Below are 27,554 nucleotides of genomic sequence, written 5' to 3' on the forward strand. Positions count from 1 at the left end.
GGTCAGACAGAGCTCCCAGCAGGCTGCGGGCCCTTGTTTAGCTAGGCAATTGGGCTTGAAAGAGGCTGGGGGAGACATGAAGCTTTTGTAGGGCTGTACCTGGGGCAGCTGCTCCAGCATGCCCGTGCGATGGCCCCGCTGTTGGGTGCGCGCTCAATGTGTGCAGCGGAGTAGAAAGATTGATCTAAATCCAATGCTACAAGATATTTTCTAAGTTCAACTGCACATTATTTGAATATTTGTTTTAGTTTGCTTGTGAATTAACCATTTCCCCCTTTATGCTGGCCTTCAGGCAATTCTTAGTTTGTCCAGCCCACACCGCGTCTTCCAGATCCTTGATGAACTAGACATATATTTAGATCTCAGCAGCAAAGATTCAGAAGACTCAGAAGAGAAAGAAATTGGCAGAGGTGTTATCTCCTGGCAGGGTTATGAACCAAGACCTGGTATATTCACTGATCTGGTTCATGGAAGAGATGGTGTAACTAAGGTTACAAATGCAGTATAATCAATAATGCTGTCGAGGCTGTAGTTGGAATTCGCATCACTGGTAGGTCAATTAAGAATCTTCGTGCAAAAATAGCTGCTATCAGTGAAATGTTTGAAAAGGTAGTCCTTTTTGATGGCACATTGGGTGGGTGATGCATTTCTTGAAGAGGAATCTCTTCCTTTGAGGAATCCTGTATTGGCTGTGTCGAAGGAAGAGGGTCAGAAGCTTGAGATTATGGTGTTACTGGGTGATGAAAAGACTGGCAAGATCATCCACAATGCTACATTCATTCCAAAGTTAAGGTCTTGTGATACGACAGGTGACATAGGAAGCAAGTACGGTACGTTGCGGATGAATGTTGAATGGTCAGCGGTGCCGTACTCACCCGAAGGATATCTGAAGAAACTGCAAGATGCCAAGCCACCATGCTTGGAGTAGGCACTGTGAAGTCGGGAAGCATGCTTTTTCATCTTTTTTAAGGGAGAGAATTATGTCATGAATTGTAGTGAGCATGCTTGTGTGGACTTGTAATATGAAGATATAAAAAAACTCTGAAATGTCATGTTCAGTTCAGCTGATGTGTAGGTTACGGACACAGGTCTGCACACGTTTGGCCACTTATTGACAGAAGTTCTTACGATTATAGTGGTATCAAAGTGAATCTACTGACATGTGACGGATCAGATGTAAATATCTTTCTGCATGCTCGTGTTTAAAGATCTCAAATATTATCAGGAAATTTTAAAACGGCTATTTTTCACCACATTTAAGAAGATCAGAAAATTTTAAAAAACTTGATTCAAAAGCTAGTATGTTTGGGTTAGCTAGAGATTTTAAAAGACATATCCACAATCTCTAGTTGATATAACCATGGCATAAATCTAGCGGTGGTGTGCTTACAGTTACAGGAGTAAGATGTGTGTACACAGTGGCCCAGCTAGGATTTTTATATGAGTATGCCAAAACAAAACATTCATATGCAAACCGGTAAAATTTATTTAGCAATTCGGTAAAGTTTCATAAAAATCCAACAATTAATAAGTCTTAAATTACAATCCAGATAATTTAAAACAACACACTAATAGTTTGGAATATAAACGACACAAGCTTAAATAATAAATAGGATTACAACACTATTCTTTAGGCCTCAGCTTTCTAGTGGCCATGGAAGTCTTGACTACATCATCTTCATCCATATTTTTCAAAATATAAACGTGACAAGGTAATCATCCAAGAGACAGTCACTCATCTTATTTCCCCGCTTCGTTTTGACAAAATCCACACTAGAAAATGCTCTCTCAACACTTACTGTCGCCACGGTAGAAGCAATACCATTTTGAGAAGCAAGTAAACCAAATCATAAACTTTATGCCTATTTATTTCCACTAGCTTAATTAAGAGGTCAACAAGGTTTTCTAGACCACTAACAACAACTAGCAGTGAAGAAAAGCTAGGGTTAGAGATTTGGGGAAAACTTGTTAAGACTAAGAGGAAGAGGAGAGAATGGAGGGGAAAATGAGCTCTCACCAAAAAATGCTGCAGCGCTGGCCGCTGGGGCGTCTGGGCGGAGCTAGGTTCGGTCCGGCCATGGGCCGTGGCTGGCTGGGCGCCTAGACAGTGCCTTGGTGGGAGGCGGCCAGGCGGGCAGGCCGGCTAGGGCCGGCCGCTGGGGATGGGGCGCGTCGGGGGAAAGGGGCAAAGGGAAGAGCGCCGCCGCCAGCCGTTGGGGACAAGCGCTCGCGCCTCGCGGGCAGGGGAGTGATGGAACTGCCAGGGGAGCGGACGGGAGAGGAAGTGAGTGTTTTTTACATAACAACTATAATGCTTGTTAGGCTAGGCCTAGGGTATGCCTGGCCATACCCGTGCAGCCTTCTAGTTTCGTCCACGTGTATACACGTACTCTGGGTGAGCTTGCATCTATCAATATAAATGTATACCGCAATAGTATATTTAAAAAGTAATATACGACTTCGATTCTAAGACTTTACTAATGACTTCTTGTGGATCCAATATTTTAGGACGTAAAAAATCTAGTCTAGTTGGTGAGTGCAATGTCATGAACAATTAATCGCCTATAGTTGGTGTATTGGTTACTGCATTATCTCACGCTTTTGAACGTTAGGGTGTGGTTAACCGTTAACACCTCATGTAGGTTGGGTTTTTGTGCGCGAGAATTTCGTAAGGTTGCCACGTGATGCTCCTCCATTTGTAAAAGATTTAACGTTACAGTGGTCGAAATCTGAACCAGGATGATTTGCAACGAATCTGTCTAACCGTTTCTAACCATACAACTGATAATTTACCGGACACTTCAAAACTCGCAAAGAAAACAGCATTCCAAACGGCGGCGCCCGTGCGAAGGCGAGCTCACGAGGCACACCGCCTGTTTCCTCGCCGGCCAGGCGCCGTGCGGAGCGAGACGACCCAACCGATGACTCAGACCCGGGTCACCTGAGCATCAACGGCTCGGAGGCCCGCCGCCCACCCGCGGCCCCCCGATCTGGCCCGTCCACGTACGCCCCAGCATTGACATGACCTCCCGTCACCAACCCCGACACGCAACCTTCCCTTCGCCCGTCCTCCCCAATGACATGTCGGCCCTGACAGCCCCTCCTCCTAGTCCTAGCGGCACGCGAGTCCCCTCACCGCCGTGATCCCTCGCGCACGCGGCTGGGCGCAGCCCGTGTCACTGACCGTCTGGCCTTACCCGCGGCGGGTCCCGTCACTCAGTCAGCGTAAACAAAAATCGCGAGGTGCACAGGACGGGTAGCGAAGTGTGGCACGTACGCAGGCCATCGACTCGCGGCGCTCGGCACGGCGCCGTGTTATGACAATGGCGTGTGGGTCCTCGACCCGCGTCAGGTCCAGCGGTCAGTGATGATTTAGGGGGCGGGTCGGGGAAACGAAATTTAGGAGGCTACCAAACTCGAGACCGGCCCCTCATAATACTCTTCCCCTCTCGCGATTTGGGTACTCCCCTCTCGCCTCCGCGCACAGGTTTCCTCCCCCTCTCCTCTCTCCTCCTCCTCCGCTCCAGGGAGAGAGAGAGAGAGAGAGATACCTGCTGCGACCTCGAGTATCATTTCGGTAAGCTTCGAGTCCCCCGTGCGTGGAATTTGATCCGTTGATTTGGTCCTGGTAGATGGGGGGAGCTGTAGCAACCGGTAGCTGTGTTCGATTCGTCGAATTTCGGTTTGGGGTTCAGCATGCCGCAGGGTAGTCTGGAGGCTTTAGGGTTTTGATCTACGATGGCGCGACGTCGTGGGGATTCGCTTCTCCTGATTCAGGGGTTTGGGTTTTCGTGAATTTGAAGTTGGGGGGGATGGCGGTTCAGTTGGGATATGCGGTTTTTGGTGCTTCGGTGGCTCGTTGGATTCAGAGGCTTGAGATCCTTGCTTGCTCTCATCCGTGGGTCTGATTTTGGGGTGGTTTTGTTTTCTTCGCTCGGAGAACTTGGGTTGCTTTGGTTTCTCTTGTTCCTTTGTTTTCGGTGGAACCATGCTTTGTTCGGCGAAGGAGCGGGCAATTTCGAGCTAATTCCCTCAGTTGACTCAAAAACTTGTGGGTTTCTAGGGCGCGGAGGCGATCTGGGTGTTTATGTGAGTAACTTTAGGGGGTTCTTTCTGAAATTTCATGATATTAGTTAAGGAGATGGTCTTTTGGGTAGTAAGTTGGGGGTGATTTGTTGGGAATGATTATCCTGGCATGAAATTACCAAATTTTATAGTCTCGTGTTGGTCTCACGTCATCTCACCTTGTTACCGAGTATTTCATGGAATTTGAGGGGTATTGTCTGCCTTTTGTTTTTATAGTGTTTTGCTACATATCTAGATAGTATCTATTGTCTGTCTAGTATGTAGCACATATGATCGTGTAAGTAGACCTAGCTGTCCCGTTGCTTACATGCAGTCTTTGATACCCTTCTATCTGTCACAACAAAAACACTAATAAACCTATGCCTAATGTTTCTAGGGTTGTGCAATATTTCCTGGGCTTTCGAAGAAATTTAGTGTACTAATTGAGCCGTTTTGCCGTTACCGCTTTTAGCTGGTAAAAGTTGACAGTTTTTGCGTATGCAGCAGGAGACTTGCAGAAATATGTGATAGAAGAGTAGAAACTGTGTGAAAAGGCTAGATGTTTGTTCAAAGGCAATGCCTTTCCGGCCTTCCGGGTAGGTTATTGTAAATTTCTCTTTTATGTTCTTTTACATGCTTGGCCCTGGTTAGAATTGGCACTGGCTGTGTCGGACAAGTTTTAGGGCATTAAAGTGTGGGTATATGTATGGTGTTGTAGAACTTTGATGTGGTATTTTGTTGTTACAACTTTAGATCTCATCGCCGCGTAAAGATGAGATTCGCGAGGTGGCGAGGGTTAGAATGTTGTGATACTGTACTCTTGTTTGCAACATAAATGTCATTGCCATTACTTTGTTTGTATGGGCTTTTGGCTAATAAATTTCTACTGGTATGACACATAATGTTAGCTTAAAAACTAAAAATTTGGCATAAGTGTCATTACTCAAGTATGCATCAACTGACCTCTCTCTAACTTTCTAGTGAACACACAAAGAGTGTTGATTTGCTGAACAAGTGCAGTGGTCAAGATGCCTGCACTGAGAATGAAGAGGATGCTTGAAGATACTGATTTTGCTAATGAGTTCAGCACCAAGGCCGTTAAATCCATGAAAATTTCGCATTTTCATGTCAGTGAGTTACAGCAGTCCGCTCTGCTGAACTCGGCAGATGAAGCTCCTCTAGATGGTAAGTGATCTCATGGACATTCTAGGAGTAAGATGGCTGCATGTGTATAGGCTAGATGTCTATATCTATTGGAGTTTGATCGATCGCTATTTCATATTCCATGAAGTTTTTATTTTTTATGTTCCTTTTGCTCACATATAAGTTGGAACAATATGCTTACACCATGCATTGTTAGAGAATGTAGGTTAGCAATATCATTGAGCATGTGTTTATGTGTATTTTATGGATTGACAGCATCTCCTTCTGCAGAGTCGGATCCAACTATTCAGCTTGGTGACCAGGATATTAGGATAATGGAAGCTTCTGGCTTGCATGATCTGCATGGAGGGAAATCCATTGGTGTGTTCAAGGTGCTCCAGCGTAATTCAATCTCATATTAAACACTCTGATAACTAACCATGCACTTGTCCTGGATTTGATTTCATAAATTTCCATTTTTATAAATTTTTTTAAAAACCATTTTTATTTATGTTGGTGGGCTCTTTAGTTTCAACAGTCTAAGGATCAAGTTCTTCATTAGCACTTGCAATGTTGCCAAATTGATGTGCTTTGGTTGCTCTCGGGTGCTTGGATGTTTCCTTGCACACACAGAGTATTATGCTTTTATTACCACCCAAATATATGTAACAAGTCATAATCTATCATCATTTTATATTCAGAAATGATTGCATGAATATTATATTCGTGCCTAGTCATTGCTAATAAGTTCCTCAACTCATATTATATTGGACCTGTGAAAAAGAATGGGAATGATGCACAATGTATGAAACAATTGCAACTGATTGAGACATAACATAACTAATGCAATTGCCTGCTGCTTGTTATCACATGGCCTTTTGCTTCAACTTGTTAGAAGTAAATGATACATGTTGTTGTTTGGCATTTTTGGAGTTTGATCTAAATAAGTGTTGAAGATTGGGTGCATTGCTTTATTATTTTCTGTAGACTCTGCTGTTTAATTTCCTTTTGGGGTCTCAAAACTTCATATCAGCTTGTCGTGCAACCTAAGATTGTCCTTTTGATTTCAGGATTTAACATCTGGGGTGGAAGTTTCACCAAATACCGAGGCTGATTCCTCTGCTAATTATTATGACAATGAGTCTCTGTTACATGTACTAAATTATGTAAACAAAGGTAAGGAGCAGTCCTTTCCCCTACAATGATATGTATGCTGGCATTAAATATCGGAATGGGGGCTGAGAACACACATCTATAAAAAAAGTTTAGTACTCCCTCCGTCCCAAAATATAGCTACTTTTAAGTTCCCAAGTGGGTTTTTTTGGTATGCTAGGTCTAAAATGCCCCTCCTTGCATGCAAATTAATTATGGCATGCAGATCTGCATGCAAGCTAAGTAGGAAAGCCATAATTATTCTCTTAATTAGTGCCATAGACTTTTACTCTCCATCCTTAATCTGTCTGAAAAACTTTAGAAGTAGCTATTATGGGACAGAGCGAGTAGCTTTTAATTTGATATGCACACTTCCATGAGTTCTGCTAGTTGTGTTGTAATCAATACAGCATATGTGATATGAGGTTATAGATTCTGCCATCCAGAAATTATCTGAAATTCAATGCTCAAAGTTTTTAAAAATTGGATAATTAATGCCCACTTTATTTAGGCTATCCAACTTACTTAGGACAAAGACTTTTCTTTGTTTTCGTAATGGATCATATTTTGTCTCAAATGTTTTGTCATTATGCGATAGCTGCAAATTGAGTTTTGTTGTATCATTTCGTTTGCTTGTAGATTTCGTTTCCATATCATCTAGTTATATTCATATGCATGAGGCCCATGAATCAAATTAATTTTTCCTTCACGGTCAATTTCTTTCGTGGCATGTTGTACCAGTTGCTTGAAAGCCTGTCACCAGCATCAAGCGGCTTCTTTATTGTTAAATTTATGCTGGTGCATGTTTTTGGAGATCATACTCTAAATTTGTAAGTTTAGTTAGTGAAGCAACCAAACATACCATACTTGTGGAAAAGGCCGCCTGATCAGGAGTTAAGATTAATCAACCCAGGGATCATTTTAAATAAAGAAAACAATGGCAGAGTCCAGCCCAGTGGTCACTAGCCTAGGGCATGGCTCATTTCCCCTGAATCACGAGTTCAATGTTTTACTTTACAATGCACAAATTATTATCAGCTAATATTTTCCATAATTTAATGTACATATGTATTCATTTATTATTTGCTATTACAGAGTTTGCAGATGAAGGTGTAGATTGTTCAGCCCAGAATTTCTGTGCTGTTGGTAATCATGAGGCAAGCTGGGGTCCGAATCAGTGTTGCAACCTGCTGGATATTTGCAGTTCAGATGATGATTTCCGTTTCTTGCTGGATAATCCAACCGATCTTCCTAGTTATACTGGATTTTGTGACGAAATTGTATCGATTGATGCATTGATGAAAGTGAGCAGCAGATGTGGTGTGTTTCCACTTATTGACAGCGCCTCAGAAGCCAGTGTTGATAATAAGCCATGCTCATCTGAGGTGGATTTGTGCTTTAGTAATTCTGAGGTGTTAGAGTGGCTTAATCCACACCTATCCGAAGAGGATTTACCAGATCTTGTTGATTTTGCTGAGTTGGCTTCAAATGATGTTCCTGCAATAAAAGAGCAAGGGACCAGGAAGGTCACACTTGTACTTGATTTGGATGGTATGTTGCTAAGCATGGCAGAAGTTAATCTTGGATGAGATCATTTCATGCCCTTGACAATAATATATTGTTTTTCCTTTTAATGCAGAAACCCTTGTTCATTCAACTATGGAGCAATGTGATGACGCTGATTTCACTTTTCCTGTGTTTTATGATATGAAAGAGCATGTGGTGTATGTGAAAAAGAGACCACACGTCCACATGTTCCTCCAAAAGATGGCTGAGATGTTTGAGGTAGTGATATTCACAGCCAGCCAAAGTGTGTACGCAAACCAGTTGCTTGACATGCTGGATCCAGAGAACAGACTTTTCTCCAAGCGATTTTTCCGGGAATCATGTCTATTCACAGACAGCGGCTACACAAAAGATCTGACTGTTGTTGGAGTTGACCTTGCGAAGGTTGCCATAATTGACAACACTCCACAGGTAAAGCTGCTGTGATTCATCGTTCTTGATCAAATTGAAGTTGTTTATAGCTGTGTTTCAAATCATGATAGATTCATCATCACTTTTTGTTCTCGATCGAGTTGAAGTTGTTTATACCTGTGTTTCACATCTAGTGTCTTATTTTCTGCAACATGTTCTATTTATTTGTTTATCAAGGTAATATGCGGGCTCACAGATGATCTAAATTGTCTGTGTTTATCAGGTTTTCCAGCTCCAAGTGAACAATGGTATACCAATAGAGAGTTGGTATAACAACCCTGCAGACGAGGCGTTACCTCAGTTGATCCCTTTCCTGGAGATCCTTGCTGTCGCGGATGACGTCCGGCCTATCATTGCCAAGAAGTTTGGCAACACTATAGATAGTTGCTTAAGTTTTTGAATAAGTTTAGAGTTAGTCTTGTTTGATCACATAGTGGAACAAGAACCTACATGACATGTTAACAGGACTAGTGGGACTTGATTTTCTCTTTACAGCAAGTTGGTTTCATAGGATGAAGAGTCTTGATGCGGGGCAATTTCTTAGAACTGTACATATCCTCAATTTTGTTTTTGTTTTTGTCTTTGTACATAGAATGCTACTGGAAATGAAAGACTGAAAGTGAATCTCCTTGCAAAGTTTCTTCTGTGTGTTCCTGCCATGTGTGGCTTAATGTTTGATATTATGATGCTTCTTGTTGTCTAGCTCGTTGATTGTATACGATGCGATGCATTATTTCATCATGTTTCTTTTTTGTCTTCCGTACAAATGCCATTGTAATTGAAAGACTGAAAGTTAATCTCCTTGCAAAGTTTCTTCTGTGTGTCTTGCCCTGCGTGGCTTAATGTTTGCTATTATGATGCTTGTAGTCATCGGGCTCGTTGATTGTCTGTGGATGCGTTGTGCTATTTCATCACGTGAAGAAAATCCGAGTAATGAGGTCGAGGGGACCAATATTGAGAAATTGCTCGTCAGTTCTCCTAGGAGGAAGATGGGCTACGAAAAGGCTGTGTTATCACATCATTGTTGTTTTTCCTTCTACGGATGGTACGCAGTGGCGTGATAACAATGTTCTGTATTTCATGTCACTGTGGAAGCAATGACAAAGGCCTATATTTGGTGCATTAGCAAAGTCAGCAATTATGACTTTTTCTGTAGTGATCTAAACTCGCATCAGTCCCCATCTATTATTACTCATATATCATATCTAGCAAAGATGTGTGTTACCTTCGAGCATAATATGGTATCCCATTTTAATGCACCTTGACAAGTGGATAACCTTGCTTTAGAATCCACGTTTTCATTTGGATCAAAATAACCAAAGAGAGCTTTTATTCATAACTCAAGCGCGCTACCACCTTTCCTTGCAAGAGATTCTCTCCTGTAACTCCGTTAAGATCTCCAAATTTTCAATAGAACCTCAACTCAAAAAACTGGATCTCATATTTAGTTGAAGGGAATATCATGACTTTAAACTAGAAAATTTCAAATTCCAATCATGAAACAAATCTCCAAATCTTGTTAAGTTGGAAGAATTACTTTTAACTAAGAAAAATACCAACATACTATTGCACTAGTCTTAAACAAGAAAATATGCTACTGCGGTTAAAACTTTCGACTACCAAGATCAAAGGTGTTAGGGCCAACTGCCATGCGTTGAAAGCCTGAGCTAATATCTGCTATTGCACCTTTATTGGAACAAAGGATAAGCTAAAATTTTATATACTTCAAGAAAAGCTACGTAAGCATTATTTTGTTTCACACTCAATATATCAACCCAGACTGATCCATAGCCTGACAAAATTGCAAACATCACGAGAAGGCAATAAACTGGATAAAGGGAAAGGGAGGAATATGCTTAATGTCTAAACTAAATTTGATTTCTAAAAATAATAATAATAACTTAAGAGGGAAAATTAAGCCGACTGCTGGTATCAATCTAAACTGCCCTATAGTCCTGGCAATTGGCTTTGCTAATATGATATTACAGAGCTAAACTTACACAGAATTCCACAGCGTTGAATTAAAGAAGCTGCTGTGACCAGCAGCAATACATAAATCAAGTCACTATATACAGAAGCTCACTATTTTTATTCCCACATGTTTCCTTTCTTGCAAAGTACATAGATTTCCCTGTAATCTTCTCGGCCCCCTCTTCTATTCTTACCAGCAGCAAATAAACGGTGGCACTGCTCTTTTCTTTTTTTTCCTTTTCGTGGGGTAATGGCATTCCATTTTCAACAAGCTGGATCAAATGGACAGGATGATGAATGTTGTTTTCCCGACATCTATTTTCAATGAGACATCGCACGTCCTCCTTGATCCTAGATCCATGGTCTCTATCTTCGGGTCATAGAGCCAGTAAGGCAGTTCTTTAGCACTGACATCTTTTCGCTCTTTGCCATGTTATTACTTCAACTCAGCTGAGGATCTTGGAGATGGCCAATGCACCTACAACTAATACATCCTAGAAACTCCATATTGAACTGCATTGACCTTATTATAGCCTCCTCCACCTCCTACAGCTGCAATGCCATTAAAAGGGGCAATTCCATGAATTATGCTGGACTGCAACGCAGCTCTTTCCACAACATCAGTTTTCGGGACACCTTTGGGTATGTAGTAGGAAGACCTCAGGTCAGGAGACATCTGAGGCACTACCTTGGCATCCATGAACCGCTGTGCTGGCTGGTACTGCATGCGATCTTTTTCAAGCTCCTGTTGGAGCTCTCTGTCTGAGTTGTCAGACTTGCGGTGGTAAGTGTATGCTGATAGATTAGAAGTGGCTGGAGGAAGTACTGGGTTCCTCACCACTCTTCGTTGGTTGTATGGATCAACGGCAGTCAGGTTCTCATATGGTATTACGGGGCCAACAACTCTCCCTGGTCTAGCTGGAATTTTTTTCCCGAAAGTAAAATTATATTAGATTGCTGGCGTCTGAAGAATGAACAGGAGATATTTATTTGGGAGAAATTATCACCTGTTGGAATCCTTTGAGGAACTTGGGAATTTCCATTTGGAGGGATCGGATTAGAATGAACTGTAGTAGTCCTGCAAATAGCAGATTAAAGGTCAACAGGCGATTCTGACAGCAATCAGTAATCAGTATTAGAAACAATTGAACAAATTGTCCTACAAGTAGAGAAGTTGCTGGCCTTTGATATCGCAATATCACAAGGTCATCAAACTATGTGGTATTCATTTTAATCCCAGGAGAAACAAGGAAACTATTGCACCCATTTATTTTATCACACAAAGTATTTTTTAACAAAAAGCAGAACTTAGCAGCGTCAGACATGGAAAGAGAACAGTGGAAAAGTTTGCCACCTTGGGAGGGAAACATGCTTCCTGTCTGATGACGGGGTTTGTGCCCCACTCTTTCCTCCATTTTCCTCCAAGTTAGCAAATTGCCTTCGGAAATTGTCAACAGCACTGTATCATAAAGATTAGGGAAAGTTAACCTCAGATATGTACATCCGAATGCAGCTGGTGTGAATGAACAGAAAAAAATGAATAAAATGGATAGTTCACATGCAAATAAATACCTAGGATATAGAAAGTTTGTTTTTTCAGTTCCATCCATGTAATCCTTGAGAATCTGAGGATGATACTCCAATATCTCCCGGAAAATAAGTTCCTTGACATCCTCTTTGGTCACCTTTTTTCGTTCAAACTCAAACTCCATTTTTGTTATTGGATGGCACGACGGTTCTCTCTCTACTTTTGCGAGGCCTTTAAAATATGGATCAGCCAACGCCTGATTATGTACATCAGCAACCAAGCAAACATTATTAGAGTATATTTTTAAGGCATAATGATGGCTAGTGCAGTAATAAAATAGAAACACAAAATATGATTTTAGATTCTACAGTTCAACACTTGCCTCTTCAGCAGTTGGCCTATCCTTAGGATCAAATGCTAAAAGCCTCTGCAAAAGTTTGAGTGCAGCTGGATCTGCTTTAGGGAACCTCTCAGAAAATGGTACTGGCTGTTTTTTCCTCATGCTAGTCAAGTACCTCCTTGCCTTCTCATTGCGAATCTGCAGTAGCCAAAGGATCATTGCTTGACAGTTGTGGACAATTTACTTTGAACAGTAGGAATGAAATGAAAGACATACCCTGGATACTGTATCAAGTGATGGAGTACCCAAGAGATCAGTCATCAGATCCAATTGGTGGACCACATTTTTTCCAGGAAACAAAGGCTTCCCTGTTAAGATCTCCGCAAAAATGCAACCAATACTCCATATGTCAATAGCTGGTGAATACTGCAGAGAACAACAAAATAAGTATCCTTGAATTCAACAACAAAAAACAAATTTAAAGAGAAGAAAAATCAGAAATTAATTAACATGTTACATAATTACAACTAACATTTGCCGCTCGTACTCAGCACTAGTCCCTAAAAATAAGTGCATGATACTGTGCTAATTCCCACACCTGACCAATATTTTTACAGCTTATCTATGATTTCCAATGAAGGTAATACCTACAAAAAAGGTAGCAGTGCGATCTAGAAAATTAATTTATGCAGAAGAATGCAGCTTCTAAACAAACAATTTGGAAGGAACGACCCTTGGTATGCCGGCTGGTAAAGAAATAAACAGAAATCAGATGAAGTGAGTGGTCGAGGAAAAATTGCATCCAGCTTTTGAACACTGGACATAAAAGGATGAGCTGCAGAACATAAGACAGTATGAAACAACGCATCTTGTTCGCCATCGGCATAAGAATGTTGGCACTGCTCAGTAACCCTATATCAGAATGCGCAGATTGGTTACCTTAGAAAAGAAAGATCCGCACAGTTCTGGAGCCCTATACCATCTTGTAGCAACATAATCCTGAAATTTTGTGAAACAGAGTTTGAATATAATCTGTTAAAAAAAGTGCTACATGAATCTAGTCTACCAGAATCTACATACCGTCCAGAATACTGTTGTAGGAGTGTCATTGAATGCCACTCTTGCCAATCCAAAATCACATATTTTAAGTTTACAGTTAGCATTAGCCAATATATTCTTTGGCTTCAAATCACGATGATAAACATTAGCTGCAATCACATAAACATGAATGTATCAGTTCTGGTGCTCCTGGAGGATCTAGCAACTGAGCATGAGGACTCAACTGTTTGATAACGGAGGGCAGGAAATAATTGTATAGCTTGAAAACTCAAAAGTATAGTTGGCAGATACAGAGAATGAACTACGAGATGAATGTTCGCTAATTCATATAATGGTGTAAACCAAAGAGGAAGAAGAGAAACAATCAACAATAAGAGCTCGGTTAACAGATCAGCACTAAAGTGATATTTATGCATGGAGACACTACTCTGATCCTCCACCTAACAGAGCATAACAAATACTAAAACCATAAATAGAACCTGTCCCACTATTTTTAAAGAGAAATGGTCCCTAGATGCGTAAGAATATTATGATTAACCATAGAAATAAGAGCTGTACTCTTAACTTAATCAACAATGTCTATATAGAAGCATACCAGTATGAATGTATTTGAGTGCACGGAGCATCTGATATAGAAAGAACTGATGATGCTCTTTGGTTAAGTCATCATTTGCCTTGATGACTTGGTGCAGGTCTGTATCCATCAGCTCAAACACAACATATATATCTTTGAAGTCCCTCCTTGATGGAGGCAACATTATATGCTTGATCTCAACTATATCAGGATGTCGCAATAGCCGAAGTAGTTTGATCTCACGGAGGATCCGGGCAGCATCGGATAAGTGCTCAAAGATATTATGTATTTTCTTGATTGCCACCTTGTCGCCTGTATGTTGGTCAACAGCTGAGCAAACAACACCATAACTTCCTTTGCCAATGACCTCTTGGATTTTGTATCTGTTAGCATCACCATATTCACTGAAGAAGTCCATCTCTGGTGAACCCTGAGGAAAGTTTAACATACTGAATTAACACGATTCAGCAAAAAAAAAAGAGTAATATGAAAATAAAGAACATGTAATGACTAAAAGAAAAGGCCCAATTCAACTGAGTAGAAACGCAGAATCTGCTACAGGAACTAAACTCAAAGTCAGATGTCCCAGCTTTCGCCCCAGTGGTCAGAAAGAATAGCATTAAAAAAGTTTGGATTGTTCCTTGGATGATCCTTGGGTGATCATACATGCTTACCCTCAGTAATTGTAAGAAACAACATCGATGAGAATACCGCAACCGAAATCCCAAGATTTGCAGATATATCACTAGAATACTCAATGAAACAGTTCACAAGAAAACGGTGTCAGACTGTGTGAAGCCTGACACTGAAGCTTTCTTCCTAGTTCCTACTGAAACGACTGCCAAAACAGCAGACTCGTACCTGTGTTCAACTAACAGAGATTATGGCTGAAATATCAACTGGAATCTGATAGTTTGTGTAATCAGACACATAAAAAAAAGGGTAGCTACACCTTCCCTCCAATGCAAGCCTCCTTTGTCTCTAGCAATGAGCAGAGCAGGGCTGATCAAGCGTTAAGACAAAATGATACAGGTAGAAGTTCGACTCTTTAAGGGAGTGTTCTTGGGGCATAAAAATCAGCATGCCTCCTGAGTGGGCATAGAATATATTGATAAGCTAATCCAGTGGAACAAATTAACATCCTTTTCTTCCAAGGAAAAGAAGGCAAGAGAGGCCAGAGAATGGATTAGGATAAACACAAACTACTCAGCGAATCTAATTCCTCATTTGTGATACCTCTAAGTCGTAACTGAATAAGCTTTTTGTGGCGTGCCATCACGGATTAGCAGGGTGGGGAAAAAGGCCTGGCCAGTCCTTTAAGGAGCAATTTGTATTCGACACAATTGGAAAAGTTGCAATGGATGCCATTTCCTTTCGAGGGCAGGAAAGGGGACGCCGCCCCAACACCGGAAGAGTTCAGATATTATGGAGAGAGCACCCACTTGCAAATCCAACAGAGAACCTTCTGCTAATTCGGAAAACTTCCGATCCAGAAAAAAACAACAGAGACGAAACAAAAATTCTCGTCTGCGGACGCACGAACCTGGACTGTGGCGACTCCACAGCTCAGGAACAATGGCACGCGCGGATCCTTACGGTTCCCGTGCGCCTCCGGGAAACCGAAATTTTCAGGAAAAGAAGGCTCTTTTTTTCAGAGGAGATATCGTCCCGCGAGGCCGAGGTCCAACCCGGCAGGCGAACCGATCTCCAGACGCCATCAACCCAGACGACCTCGCGTCCACCCGGGCCCCAGCCAGCCCCACACGAGGAAGAAACCAAACTCCCACCGACGGGAAGGCGAAACGAGAGCCGCTGCCACTCACCTTCCTCCGCTGCTGCTGCTGCTGGTGGTGCTGCTGCTCCGTCACCTGCATCGCTCCCCGGCCGCCGCGTCCTCAGCGCTCCTCCTCCGCCCGCGAGGCTACCCGCATTTGCCCCGCCGCGCCGCCGCATGCGAGGCCCTCCCGCCCCCCAGGAGGAAGAGCGCGAGCGACAGAGAGCGAGAGATAGGGGGCAGAGATCGATCTCCCCTCCCGTCCCGGATCGAAGCCCGCGCGACGCGACGCGACGCGACGCAACGCAGCCCCCCGCAGCCGGAACGCTCGCCCCGCTCTGTGGCCCGCGCCTCGCTTGCGACTGAGCAACTCGCGGCGAGGGTGGAGGGGTGAGAGAGAGAGAGAGAGAGAGAATTGTGGTGGCCTTGGCGTGGTGTCGCGTGGCGCGGCGTTGGATTTCTCCTCTCTCTCTCTCTCTTGTTGAATCCTGATGGCAAGGGATGATGGATGGTGCCGCACCGCAGCCGGTGGGGGAGGTTGCGTCGCGTCGCGAGGGAGGTGGCGTTAAAAACATACGCGAGCCCCTCCCCTCGTGCCGTGCGAGTTGCGACGCCAGCGACCTGGCCTCCGGTCGGTTTCGCCGAGCGCGACCCCGTGACCGCGCCGCGCCTGCGTCCCCCGCGACTAGCAGTAAAAAAAGGCAGCGGCGTTTTCTTTTCCTTCTCGAGTCTTGACACGGGACGGGTAGCCCCACCGCCGCGGGTTCCACCTGTCTGCCTGCCCCCACCTCGGCCGTCGCCGCCGTTGTTCCCGCACGGTGGTTCCGGGCCGCGTGTCCGGTGGGCGGGCGCGGGGCGCCAACCGCCTCCGCCGAGCCGAGTGGCGTCTGGCGGCGGGGTCGGCGGACAAGTTTCCTTGGGTTTCCGTGCGGGATCCTGTCCCGCCGGCGTCGGCGCTTGACGTTCGCGCAGGTCCTCTGTTATGGTCGGTGCGGCGACGAGACCCGGTAGCCCGGCAGAGCAGGTCAGAGGCAGGCGCGCTTTTCCAGAGCCGGCCTCACATGGGGATGTACGCGTGCGAGTATTCTATTCCCGGATCGGAGATCCGGATAAATACACACATGCTCCTAGAGAATCCGTTGTCTACGCTGTGATCTCAGCTGGGAACGCAAGGCGAAGGAACGAGGTGCGATGCTGTGCGGAGCAGGAAGCTTCCGGTGTGCCATGGCGGTGGGAGCGTGCCCGCCATGATAAGGCCACGCAATGATCGGTAGGTAGATCTGGACTGCGAGCTGGTAGCTTTCTACGGAATCATACGCCATGGATCGGTAGCCCGGGTAGGGTTTTGAGTGGGGACCTCCCCGTCCCCTGCGTGCATGGCATGTGCGGGTTAATCATGCGCGCGTAGCATCGTTGCTGCTTTGGTTTCCTTGCTCCTCCCGCATCTTTCCATGTAGATGTAGCTCTTCATCGGGGTCGTCGTCATTTGCATGATGGGATCACCAACACTGATAAAGCACACAAATAATGGACACACATAGTATTTCATTGGTCCAATCAACGTAGGCTCACAGATGGTGGTGGCTTGGAAAAACCAAGTGGTCAATCCCTTTGCATTAGATGGCTTCGTATTAATGAGGAAACTCAATAATGCTACCCCGGTCTTTTTCCCTCTAGAAAATTAGGTGTAAATAGCAACGCTCAATAATGTTACATCGTGAGGAGCCGATCGTTTAAGCAATCATTGCACCTGTTTGATTGCTGAAAGTTTCCCTCGGTGGCTTTAGTTTCCTGCAAGATTGGAAAGGAAAATGGCGATCCACATGCTTATCGTTCCAATCTCCAAAATTAATATGCAAGAAGTTGAATCCAAAGGAAATTGTTTCTCCGTTCTTGCTGGTGAGTACCAGCCACCTGCAATTCAGGTAGTAATATTTTTGTATAATTCATCGTACCTCAACGACCTCTGCGCAAGAGTCTCTGTGAAGCTGCAACTCTACAGTTCTCCCAAGTGCAGTAGCATGTAGCACACATCTGACACGAGCGTTGGGTGTTTAGATACGTACAAGTTGGTGGGACTTTCCTTGTTGCTCATAAACAAAATTCGCCGTCGCGCCCTGCTTTTTGAATTGCTGATTTTTTTTCTTTTTTTGCAACGACCGATGGATCTAAGATGTGGACTACGTTAGACCTCTCTTCAAAAGGCTTTTTGTTCCTATCGAACTGATGACAAAATGATCCAAACTATAGGAATTTACGTGTAAATCCCAAACTAGACAGAGTTTTCTACGGACCCGGTTGACCCCGACCTCTGCTCGACACATGCGCCTGCCTACGTGATCCATATGTCTCGTGGGTCATCCGAGAGCCGTGTTCCTCTGTTTAGTTATAAGCACGCAACATGATACGGCGTGGACCAATGACAGTTGAAACTTAAAATGCGCAGCAGCAACGTAGCGTCTTAATCTTTCTTTCAAAATAAAAGGAGTAGCTTCTTGCCGTGGCTTCCATGGCACCACCGTTCAACCACTTGGACGCCCGGCTAGCTAGCAAGAAGTGGGGTAGCAAAACTTGCGTTTTGGCTCTACCGGACCCCTGGTTCCTCCCGTGAGCGAATCACCACACGTTACCGCACCTATATTTTCGGAAACTTGGCACGTGACGCCCCGGCCGCCATCGCAACAGCTTTTCTTCTTCTTCTTCTTTTTCTTTTTTGCCCCCTAGCTACCCAGCTGCAGTCCAACGTCACATGGTAGCGCGGCGGCGTTACGGACGGGCAGGCTGCCGCAGGCCGGCGCGCGCGAGCCGTCGCTGTTGCTCGAAAAGCGGCGTCCACATCCCGGCGCCCAGACCCCACCCCATCCCGATCGAGCTCGCCGTTGGCTCGCGTCGGTTCCTGAGCCAGGGCAGCTACGCTACAGCCGGCAGCACGTCGGCCCTGTCGTTGGCGATCTTTTCTTCAGCATTATCGCCGTCGATGATCCGCGCGGGGCGACGTGACGCGATGCGATGCGATCCCAGGGCGACGTGCGCCACCCGCTCCAAGCCGCCCGCGTGCGGACACGCCGGCCGGGAGACCGTGATCCCGCAGAGAGAAAGCGGAAGTGGACGGGGCCGCGGCACGGGGGGATTCCGGCGGCAACCTGCGCGAGTTGCCGGAAGCGGACGGCCGAGATCGAGCAAGAAACCGACCGCGCGCGGCCGCGATCGGGCGGGCCGGGAAGCCGACGGCGCCGCGCTGCGGCAGCGCTGATTCTCCTCCGTCGATCTCGCTGCCGGTGATAAGCTGCTTTTGGCCGCTGGTTACGCATGCATGGCCTTGTTGGACGTCGCTGGAATGACTGCGATGATGACAACGACTACTAACGCATCAGAGTGCCGTCGGTTTTGTGCTGCTTGCAATGTGCATGCGAATCCGTGCTGATGTGACAGCCTCGGTCACGGCATCCAAGGGGAATTTCAGCTTGCTAATTTCCACACGCGTATGCAAAGAGGATGTTTGTAAGTTTCATGGCCGGTACGACAAGGAAAAAAAGGATGCGATGCTATGCAGTAGTAGGCTATAGCTGCCCAGCTCGCCTTTTGGTGGATATCAATCCAAAATCGCTGAACTGACTACATATGTAGGATCTCAAGACCTTGGCCAGCAATGAACTTGCAACATCAACAAAAACTTCCGTGCGTCCACGACCATTTTATTCCACCTTGGTCCTCAGTTAGCATTGTTGTACAAGAAGAAAAGATCGACATCTCACAACCAGCATTATATTAGGACAATAAGCGAGATGACATTATTTGCCCACCCGGGTTTAATTATATAGTTTCGTATTTCCTCCCAATGCAAGAGGGTTATTTAAGGGAGATATTTGTAAGTTTCATGCTAGGCACGATGTTATTAAGCATGGCCAAAACGCAGAGCACGGCAAGAAAAGTGCTACCATATACGTACTGTGCATGTATGTAAATTGTGCTGATGTGACATTCTTGGTTGCATAATGCGAGGGGAACCATACAGGGGGAAAAAGTGAGCTCCTTCATTTTCACACGCACGCCTAAGAGGATATTTGTAGGCTTTTGGTGCTGGTGAGATAGTTGTGAAGGGTGAGTATGACAAGAAAAAGGCTATAGCAACCTTAGCATGTAGATGGGTTGTAGCTAGCTACTAGCTCATCTAGTGGTTGATGTCAATCCAAAAATGAAATCTTTGAAATGATAGTTTCAAAGATTTCTTTTGGAAACACACTGTCATTCCAAAAATCATGAAATGACAGCAAATAGGATTTCTTTCAAAAAAACTACAGTAAGTTTGGTCAATAATTAATATATTCCGTCAACCAAAACTTTTGACAATGACCATTCTATTCCATCAGCGGCGGAGCCAAGGCCCCGTGCTGCCTGTGCTGCAGCCCGGGTCATGCGCATGCAACACAGTGACACATGAAACTTAGAAATTGATAAACTATGAAAGCTAGCAAGAAGCCAAGCGTTTATTAGCTTGTTCGGCCCAGGGCTTAGCTGGTTCCTGGCTCCACCCCTGTATTCCATAGTAATCTTTGGTTAGGTTTTGGGTTTATAGTACTAGAAAAATACGACGTCTCACCTTAACACATATAGTATGTACACGAGATAGCATTTTTTTTTTACTTCATTAGCTGTATGAAATAACATTGAAATTGGGCAACGCCCCGGGTACAAGTATAATATGACATATTTGAGCAACATACTTTTCTTGAAATATACTTGTTAACACCACTGCTCTAGCTACAAGAACAGGTAGACAGCATCAGGAAGCTAATTATTATTCTTAACTCCCTTGGGATCTGTATGATAACTTCTGCTTAATCCTATTAACTGAAGCTGGTAAAAAACCTGGTGTAATGCAATTATTAAAATATAGAATACAGACGTACGTGGCGCCTAGGAGAGCAGGTGGGCCCACATGCAGATTTTGGAACCTTGTTGAAATACGCATGCTTCAGCATCAAATTAATCGAAGCAATCAGGCCGGGCTCTGAGGTAACCTGAGCAAGGCCAACTGATCCCAACCCAATAATTGAGATTGGAATTAATTAATCTAAAAGCCGCCCCACGCATGCCTCTGTCGGTCAGGAGCATGATTGGCCGAGATTTTGCTGACAGAATAATGCGATCGAGAGCGCAAATAACTACTGCGGCTGTTCCTTTCGCAGCAATGCTGATAATTAAACTGTTCATGGTTTTGACATTTACGCAGGGGTGGGTATGCATCACCACTCGGTGAGGCGAATTTGGCGAAAAGGAGGCTGGAGCTCCGGCTTCCGGCACATGGAACTGCGGTAACTGAGCATTTTTACATCAGTGCGAAGACCCTAGATCAGCCGCGGCCAAGGTGGCAGGGTATTTTGTGGAATCCAGCACGTGGTCCGCACGCCCTTGGCAGCACGCCGGCCGGATGGTGGTCGACTTGTCGGGCTCCCATGGCGTTATCCGCTTGACAGCCTCAGGCGCGAGGCTCGTGTTGTTGTTCAGTGGGAATTCTTCCATACGCAGCTCGCGCCCACTGTTTACAGTTACAGGCCGACCTGTCAAGCCGCAAGCACCCACTGTTTCACAGCTGCAGCATTTGGCAGAGACGAGCCCTGCTTTGTTCTTTGCAGCTAGTGCATGCAGCTGTAGCAGACGCCGATCAGACGATGGGATAGGGGTCGAGGCCGATCGAGTGGCCCCTACGATGGACTCCATTTCTGGAAGACCCAATCATGCCGCCAGTGGACGATCGGAGACACAGACACGGTCCCTTTCCTCCCTTTAACCAGACGAACGGATGGCTGGATGCGTGCGTGGACCGACTGGCTCTGGCTCCCCCGGCAATTGTAACTGATCCCCATCGATCGCCACCTCATTCAAAGCTCAAAGCAACATGTCGAAAGGACAAAAAGCCAAGCCTAATTGTGGTTGCTGGAGGACAAGTTTTTTTTTAACCTCCTTTCCCAGTATGTGCTAGCTTTCGGTCACCCGGTGTGTGGTTCTGCTCCTGTAAAGCTCGTAAAGCAATCAACTGTGCGCTGAGCTTATCGGCTGCAGACCAGCGTGGCAGCTCGATCGTTTGCTTCTGGGCTAAGTAATTCTACTCTGCATGCAGCTAATTTAACTGATTTAAGTAACTAGACTAGATAGAGTCTACATACACAGGGGGCACTTGGTATTTTCCAGTTACAGGCTGCAGGTGCCCTGGCGGCAAATGCATTGCACTCGACAATTCGACAGGTAGAAGGATTACAGTTCAAGAACAGTGACCAGTGGCAGTGTTCTACGGTTAGCAGATGAGAGTGGCATACGCACACGGCGCCTATCTATGAGGCCAAATCGGCAGATCTCGGCCTCAGCCAGCTACCCGTTCATCTGGAACGGAGAAGCTAGCATCGTTACCACCATCAAAACCCCATCTCATCATTATCACCGCGCGCGCACGGACACGCACGGCAGCGGCGACAGCGACGGGGTCGGGCAGCGGCAGCGGCACGCGCGGCGCAGGGCGGCATGGCAATGGCATGGGATCCGCAGCCACATCGGCTGGTAGGCCGGCAAGCCTATCCACAAGCCGCTGCCTCTTGCCTGCCCGTATGGACAGGGCGCGCCCGGCTCTGGCAAGTGTGGCTGCGGAGTGCCCGAACCTGGCCGGCCATCCCCGGCGGCAGGCGGGGGCCGCCGCTTGCGGAACTGGGCTCGTAATTCTCCCGGAAAGGGAAGGGGACGTTAAGGGCGGCGGGCCACGGCTTGCCGGCCGGCCGGCCTGCCGGTTCGGTCCACTTCTTTAGTTTCCATGGCACCTTTGCCTTTTTTTTTTCGATTGATACTCGGCACCTTTGCCTTTACGAGCTGGTCTGCTAGCCGCCTCTAGATCCGCACTTGCATGCTATTTCTACTTGCAGTTGCAGGCTACTTGCTGTTTCTGTGCAATTCTTTCGCTCTCTTGCCCAGAAAGGCTTCGCCGGTGGATGCCGCACTCTAGCTTCAGGCCCCGGTAGCTTGTCCAGCAACGCCAACGCTTGCCGTTTCCTCTGCTGTCCCGGGACGGATCGTCCGGCCGGGCACGCGGCCACTTGCCCTGGACGTGCGATCCGGTGCCGATGAGGAACACCTAGGAACAGTGACGCTCGTCCAGGTGTTGGGCAGTTGGCCACCGCGCGATCGATCTCCATTGGATACGGCAGGCAAGGCAATTGCTTTCGCCCTTCTAGATTCGTGGCGGGGATGCTCGGTGGAGGGCATGCGTCGTCACCAGGCCTTTCTTTCTCCCCGTTGTTGGCTTGTTGCCCTGTGGGCCTGCTCTGCTTCTGGGGCTCCCCCATTTTCCGCAGGCAGGCCCGGGCATTTTGTCCTGCTCCTATCTGCAGATTCGTGCCAGGTTTCTAACAGAAACAGATTCTGCGCGGGGACAACTGTTTCTAGCCTTCCATACCCCAGGGATTCCCCTCGCATAAAGAAAATAACCCAGGAATTCGATGCCTTGTCAGAACTTGCTGGGGTGACGCAGCAGTCATGAAGTCATGATTTGTGTGATGGTAACCTGGAAGCTGCAAGAAATGAGGACGATGTGAAAGCCGGGTGGATGATGAACACAGGCAGGTGAATGATGAACACCAAATCGTAAGCAAGCTCGCCGTAGCGGCTGCCACCTGTCGTCGCTGCGATCTAGCTGACAGTAACTCGCTGGAAAAAACCGGCAGCCGCGGCGCGGGCAGGCCACACGCGTGATCCCTCACGCCATCGACACCAGCGGATGATGATGTGTCCACCCCTCTGCGGTGCGCCTCCCGCTCGCCCAAATCCGAACCCCAAAGGCGAGCGGGTTTCGAATTGGATATGCACGCCACGTTGGCGGGTTGTGTGCGTGGAGCGCGTGCGCATAACCGGCGAAAGCGATCGTGTGTGTGACCCTCGTCCGCCAACCGAGAAAGGCAAGGGCGCAGCGCACTCGCGAGCGTCTTTCACTCTCTTGGCTTCCTCTTGTGGCTAGCTTCCGAGGTGTGTTCCGCGACGCAACTCGGGTGGAACCACACGGCTCTTGTGGCTAGTTCGAGTCCAGAACGGACCACTTGTCGTCGTGAAGAAACGAACGGAAGAAGAGACGGCATCGTCGTCGTGGTAGCCACGGACTAACGCGAAGCGTAGACGTGTAAACAATGGGGACCTGATCAAGGAAACATCGAGAACACACCACACGCGCGGCATGATAGCCTTGCATTTGTGAGTAACGAGGAAAAGCTCGTACGGACTAGTAGCATAGCACCGAAGAGGGAAAGCAAAGGGGGGTGCGAACTGCGAAGAGGAAAATAACTGATTGGGCTGAGGTGCACGTACGGCCCATGAAGCCATATGTGCCTCTGCTCCCCAGCCCAAACGTGGTCTAACTTCTTTTTCATCCCAACCATACTGGCTCCGCCTGTTCAGCCCGCACTCGAGTGATCGACCACCATTACAGTAGTATTGAACACGATACAAACAACACAATAAAAACAACGAAAACCTCTGTCAACATGAGAGCAGCAACAAGCAGTCAAGCACAACCACGACCACAACAAAAGAAAACACCACTGAAACCTCACTACACTGGCATTTTTTAAGTGCCCATGGCATCATGTCTTGAGACCAAAGCCCCAGATAGAATGATCAAGTATCAAAGAGATCTGTTTCTTCCATTCCTGAACTTCGACTACAGCCCTTCCTCCCAAACCAATACTGAAACCATGCCTGCCTGCTCTAGGTTTCCAGTCTCAGTATTGACGTGGTAGCAATATTTGCCGTCTAATCAGCAATCAGGCAGCCAGGCCCTGGGTCAGGGTCGCTACAACCACAGGGCAGCGACAAAGCCCCAGTCTGGGGAAGTATGGACTCACTCGGAAGGGGATGGAAATATGCTATGCCACGAGAGGTAATACAAGTTCTCTAGGTTGCTTTTGGACAGATACGAAGCAATGGATCGCACATAGCACCATGAATTCATCTAACATTCAAGCTACAAGCAAACATAAATCAATATTTGAATATGGCCAACTAGATAAATCACCAAAACTCAAATCATAGGAAAACAATAATCTGACTACCGCAGGGTATGATATAAGTTTAAACGTGCAATATGTTATTGCAACAAAACGGCTCCAAACTTAAAAAGAAACTAGGACAGGTACATACGAAATAAACAATTCACTGGTTTGGTACACCATAACAACAATAGCATAACCTATGATAATAGAAACCTCAAACCTCTTTCAAGCAGCCCTTGATTGTAAATAGATAGCCATAGTTACCTTTATTCAAGGTCCAAAGAGACCTCTGTAGCCTTTCTGCCTTCACGCAGCAGCAGCTTCACCGCTCTTCTCAGCATCTCCATCTGCGCCCGCAGTTGTACCAGTAGCCTCCGCCTCTGCAGCAGCATCCATTTCCTGCGCTGTAGCATCAACATCCTCGGAAAACGGACGCACTTGCTCCTCCTCAGGAAGTGGTTCCTCAACATAGTCATTCTCAAAAGCGTCATTTGGCACTTCATAAAGCCGGACCTGAGGCTTCACTGGGTCCTTAACAAGCACATACTTGCCCTCTCCAAGCTTCATGCAGACATCTACAATCGACTTCACAATTCCCCACATGTTTGCGGTGTTGAGATTGATCTGTGCAGCAAAATCCCTTGGCTTGTACCCAATCACACTGAGTATGGAATGGTTGTAGTGATCGCGGGGATGCAGACGCGACACATAACCCAACTTCATCATATCTGCACCGGCGAGCAATGCCTGGGCAGTCCAGCGTGCAAGCTTGTTGGCATTGTTCTTGAGCTCAGTAGCAAGCACAGCTCCCCGCTGGGTCTCAAGCTTCTTCCTCCAGTCAACACCAGTAACCTTGGGATCAAACTCATTCAGAGCATTGAGTGTAAGGAACTGGCGCTCACCACGTGGATCAACATTCACGGCATGGACCTCACAGCGAGCAACTAAGCTGGTCTCATCATCAAGCTTCCAGCGGCGGTAGCGATAAGCAACAGAAGCAGCTTCCTCTCCTTCAGTGGCAAACGGGTTAGGCTCATCAAAAGTGACCTTTTCACCATTGCGGAGCAGCACCTGCTGCGAGAAGTTCTGGTTGACGTATGTGGCTTCAACTGCGAGCGAATGTGCAGAGTTGATGTCTTCCTTGGCCTCAGGGAGTGGCTCCTGGGCGGTTTCATTGACGGTGAGCAGATCAAGCTGAGAGCCATCACGCTTGTCAAAGAACAGCTTGTTGCCCACGCGCTGGATGACAATGTCCCAGGACTGGACACTGCGGGGCGCGCACATGAGTGCCGCCAGGATGGTGTCGGTGGCAAAGACCGTGGCCGTGTCATTCTCGGCAAGGCGGCGGATGACGGGGTCGTCCGTGGTGGTGACCTTGAAGAAGTTGCGCGACTTGAAGCGCTCCAAGCGGCGCTCCGCCCTCGGGGTGACGCGGTCAAAGGCGCGATCGTAGAACTCGACGGCGCCGCAGACCAGGAGATCCTCAGGCTGGTCGGCTACAGCGAAGGAGAGCTTGGAGAAGGACGAGAAGGGGATCTGCTCCTTCACCGACCACTCGGGCTGGATGTCGACGGACGGCTTGGCGGACGAGGAGGCCCCGCCGCGGTTGAACTGGTGGTGCGTGCGACGGTTCTGCTGCCAGTGGCGGTCGCGGCGGGCGCGCTCCTTCTCGGCCTCGCGGCGCCGGGCCTCGACCTCCTCGTCGCGGCGCTGCGGGAGCTGGGGACGCTGCTGGAAGCGCCAGCGGGGCCCGAACCGCGGGTGCCGCGGCGGCGGCTTTCCGTCGACGAGGCGGAAGGAGGCGTCGTCGGCGGACGCGAGCCCGACGGAATCCTCGAGCCCCGCGAAGTCGAAGACGGTGTCGCGAGCGGCGGCGAACGCTCCGGGGCCCGGGGGGTTGCGGGTCCAATCGGCGATGCGGCCCAGCTTGTCGGAGCGGGAGAAGGGGGCGAAGGGGACGGACGCGGAGCCCCCGCCCAGGGAGGACGGCGCGGCGGCGGCCTCAGGCGGGCCCCACCCATCGGGATTGTAGGGGACGAAGCCCACGTCGAAGCCCATCGCGGTTCGGCGGCGGCAGGGACGGCGGCGGATGGGAATGGCTCAGGCGTCCACAGGAATTGGTTAGATCGGGTTAGGGGTGTAGGAAGACGCTAGGCGGCGGCGCGAGGGTTCGGGAAGAATTAGGGTACATGGTGCGCCACTGTGCGAGCGATGCTGAAGTGCTGGGCCCACGCGTCAGTCTCCTAGTTCAGATGTTACCGAAATTTTCGTCAATACCACGATCGGAATATCGGATCTCAGAAAAATTCATGAGGAAATCGTCTAAAATGTTATCGCTGAAACGCTGAATTAAACTGCGGCCAATTCTTACGTAGGACAACCTGCAGAAATAAATTTGTAGGTGTCTCTAAAGATCATGAATTGAGTGCTGCGTGTTATTTATCGTAGAACCGGTTACACCTGTATTCTCACACTTACATTTAATTATTATTTTAGTGGTAAAATGACGTGCATTATTTCAATCATAAGGTTCATGTGATGAATTTATCACCTCAAGGTATGTGGGCCTAGTTTCGCAAATATATTTATAGAAATAGGTACTAAGGTGTATATTTATATGTTCATAAGAAATATGCTTATAAAAAAGGGACTAAGTCTTCGATGGCATTTCTAACATAAGAGAAGTTCATAGAAAGCTAGGATCACAATTTCTTAGCAGGAAAATTCATAGTAAGCTCAGCAAAGAGCTAGTCTGCACTGTATCTTAATTCTTGTCTCATGACTCTCAGCAAACTTCTAGCAAACCATTTCACACATCAAATAAAGCTCTCGTGTCATTAGATTAATCATAAGTGCACTGCGAAAGGAAAGCTGCAAATCAGTGATGATAGGATCTCATATGACATATTCAGTTGATGCCAGTTTCTTGCACTACAGTGTTCTCT

General features: G+C 46.8%; 3 protein-coding genes and 1 long non-coding RNA gene across 6 annotated transcripts; 1 reads left to right on the forward strand and 3 right to left on the reverse strand.

Annotated features, from left to right (window-relative positions):
• Positions 1–429: 429 nt before the first annotated feature.
• On the reverse strand, positions 430–2,298 carry LOC112891733. Its single transcript, XR_003228604.1, has 3 exons — positions 2,018–2,298; positions 876–960; positions 430–689 (listed from the first exon to the last, which is right to left on the reverse strand). It is a non-coding gene; the product is annotated as an uncharacterized LOC112891733 (long non-coding RNA).
• Positions 2,299–3,421: 1,123 nt separating this feature from the next.
• Positions 3,422–8,977, forward strand: LOC112893480 (CTD small phosphatase-like protein 2-B). Of its 3 annotated transcripts, none has more exons than XM_025960842.1 (8): positions 3,457–3,577; positions 4,570–4,661; positions 5,047–5,250; positions 5,500–5,600; positions 6,279–6,384; positions 7,456–7,911; positions 8,000–8,337; positions 8,561–8,845. In XM_025960842.1, the coding sequence occupies exons 3-8, from the start codon at positions 5,094–5,096 to the stop codon at positions 8,735–8,737; spliced, it is 1,335 nt and encodes a 444-aa protein (XP_025816627.1). In that variant the 5' UTR covers positions 3,457–3,577; positions 4,570–4,661; positions 5,047–5,093; the 3' UTR covers positions 8,738–8,845. The 3 variants fall into 3 exon arrangements, with proteins under 3 accessions (XP_025816629.1, XP_025816627.1, XP_025816628.1); XM_025960843.1 differs by having other exon boundaries at positions 3,559–3,577; positions 4,573–4,661; XM_025960844.1 differs by lacking the exon at positions 4,570–4,661 and having other exon boundaries at positions 3,422–3,577; positions 8,561–8,977.
• A 1,213-nt stretch (positions 8,978–10,190) lies between these two features.
• Positions 10,191–16,057, reverse strand: LOC112892177 (mitogen-activated protein kinase 8). The gene is made up of 10 exons (XM_025959293.1): positions 15,633–16,057; positions 13,831–14,239; positions 13,257–13,384; positions 13,116–13,175; positions 12,453–12,602; positions 12,219–12,374; positions 11,881–12,092; positions 11,663–11,767; positions 11,316–11,386; positions 10,191–11,226 (listed from the first exon to the last, which is right to left on the reverse strand). Exons 1-10 carry the CDS (start codon positions 15,681–15,683, stop codon positions 10,793–10,795), a joined length of 1,776 nt encoding a protein of 591 aa, XP_025815078.1. The 5' UTR covers positions 15,684–16,057; the 3' UTR covers positions 10,191–10,792.
• Positions 16,058–24,646: 8,589 nt separating this feature from the next.
• Positions 24,647–26,759, reverse strand: LOC112893752 (eukaryotic translation initiation factor 3 subunit D-like). The gene has a single exon (XM_025961220.1). The coding sequence runs from the start codon at positions 26,665–26,667 to the stop codon at positions 24,916–24,918; it is 1,752 nt and encodes a 583-aa protein (XP_025817005.1). The 5' UTR covers positions 26,668–26,759; the 3' UTR covers positions 24,647–24,915.
• Between the last annotated feature and the right edge of the window lie 795 nt (positions 26,760–27,554).

This window comes from Panicum hallii, chromosome 5 (genome assembly GCF_002211085.1).
Source record: "Panicum hallii strain FIL2 chromosome 5, PHallii_v3.1, whole genome shotgun sequence".
Classification (NCBI taxonomy): Eukaryota; Viridiplantae; Streptophyta; class Magnoliopsida; order Poales; family Poaceae; genus Panicum; species Panicum hallii.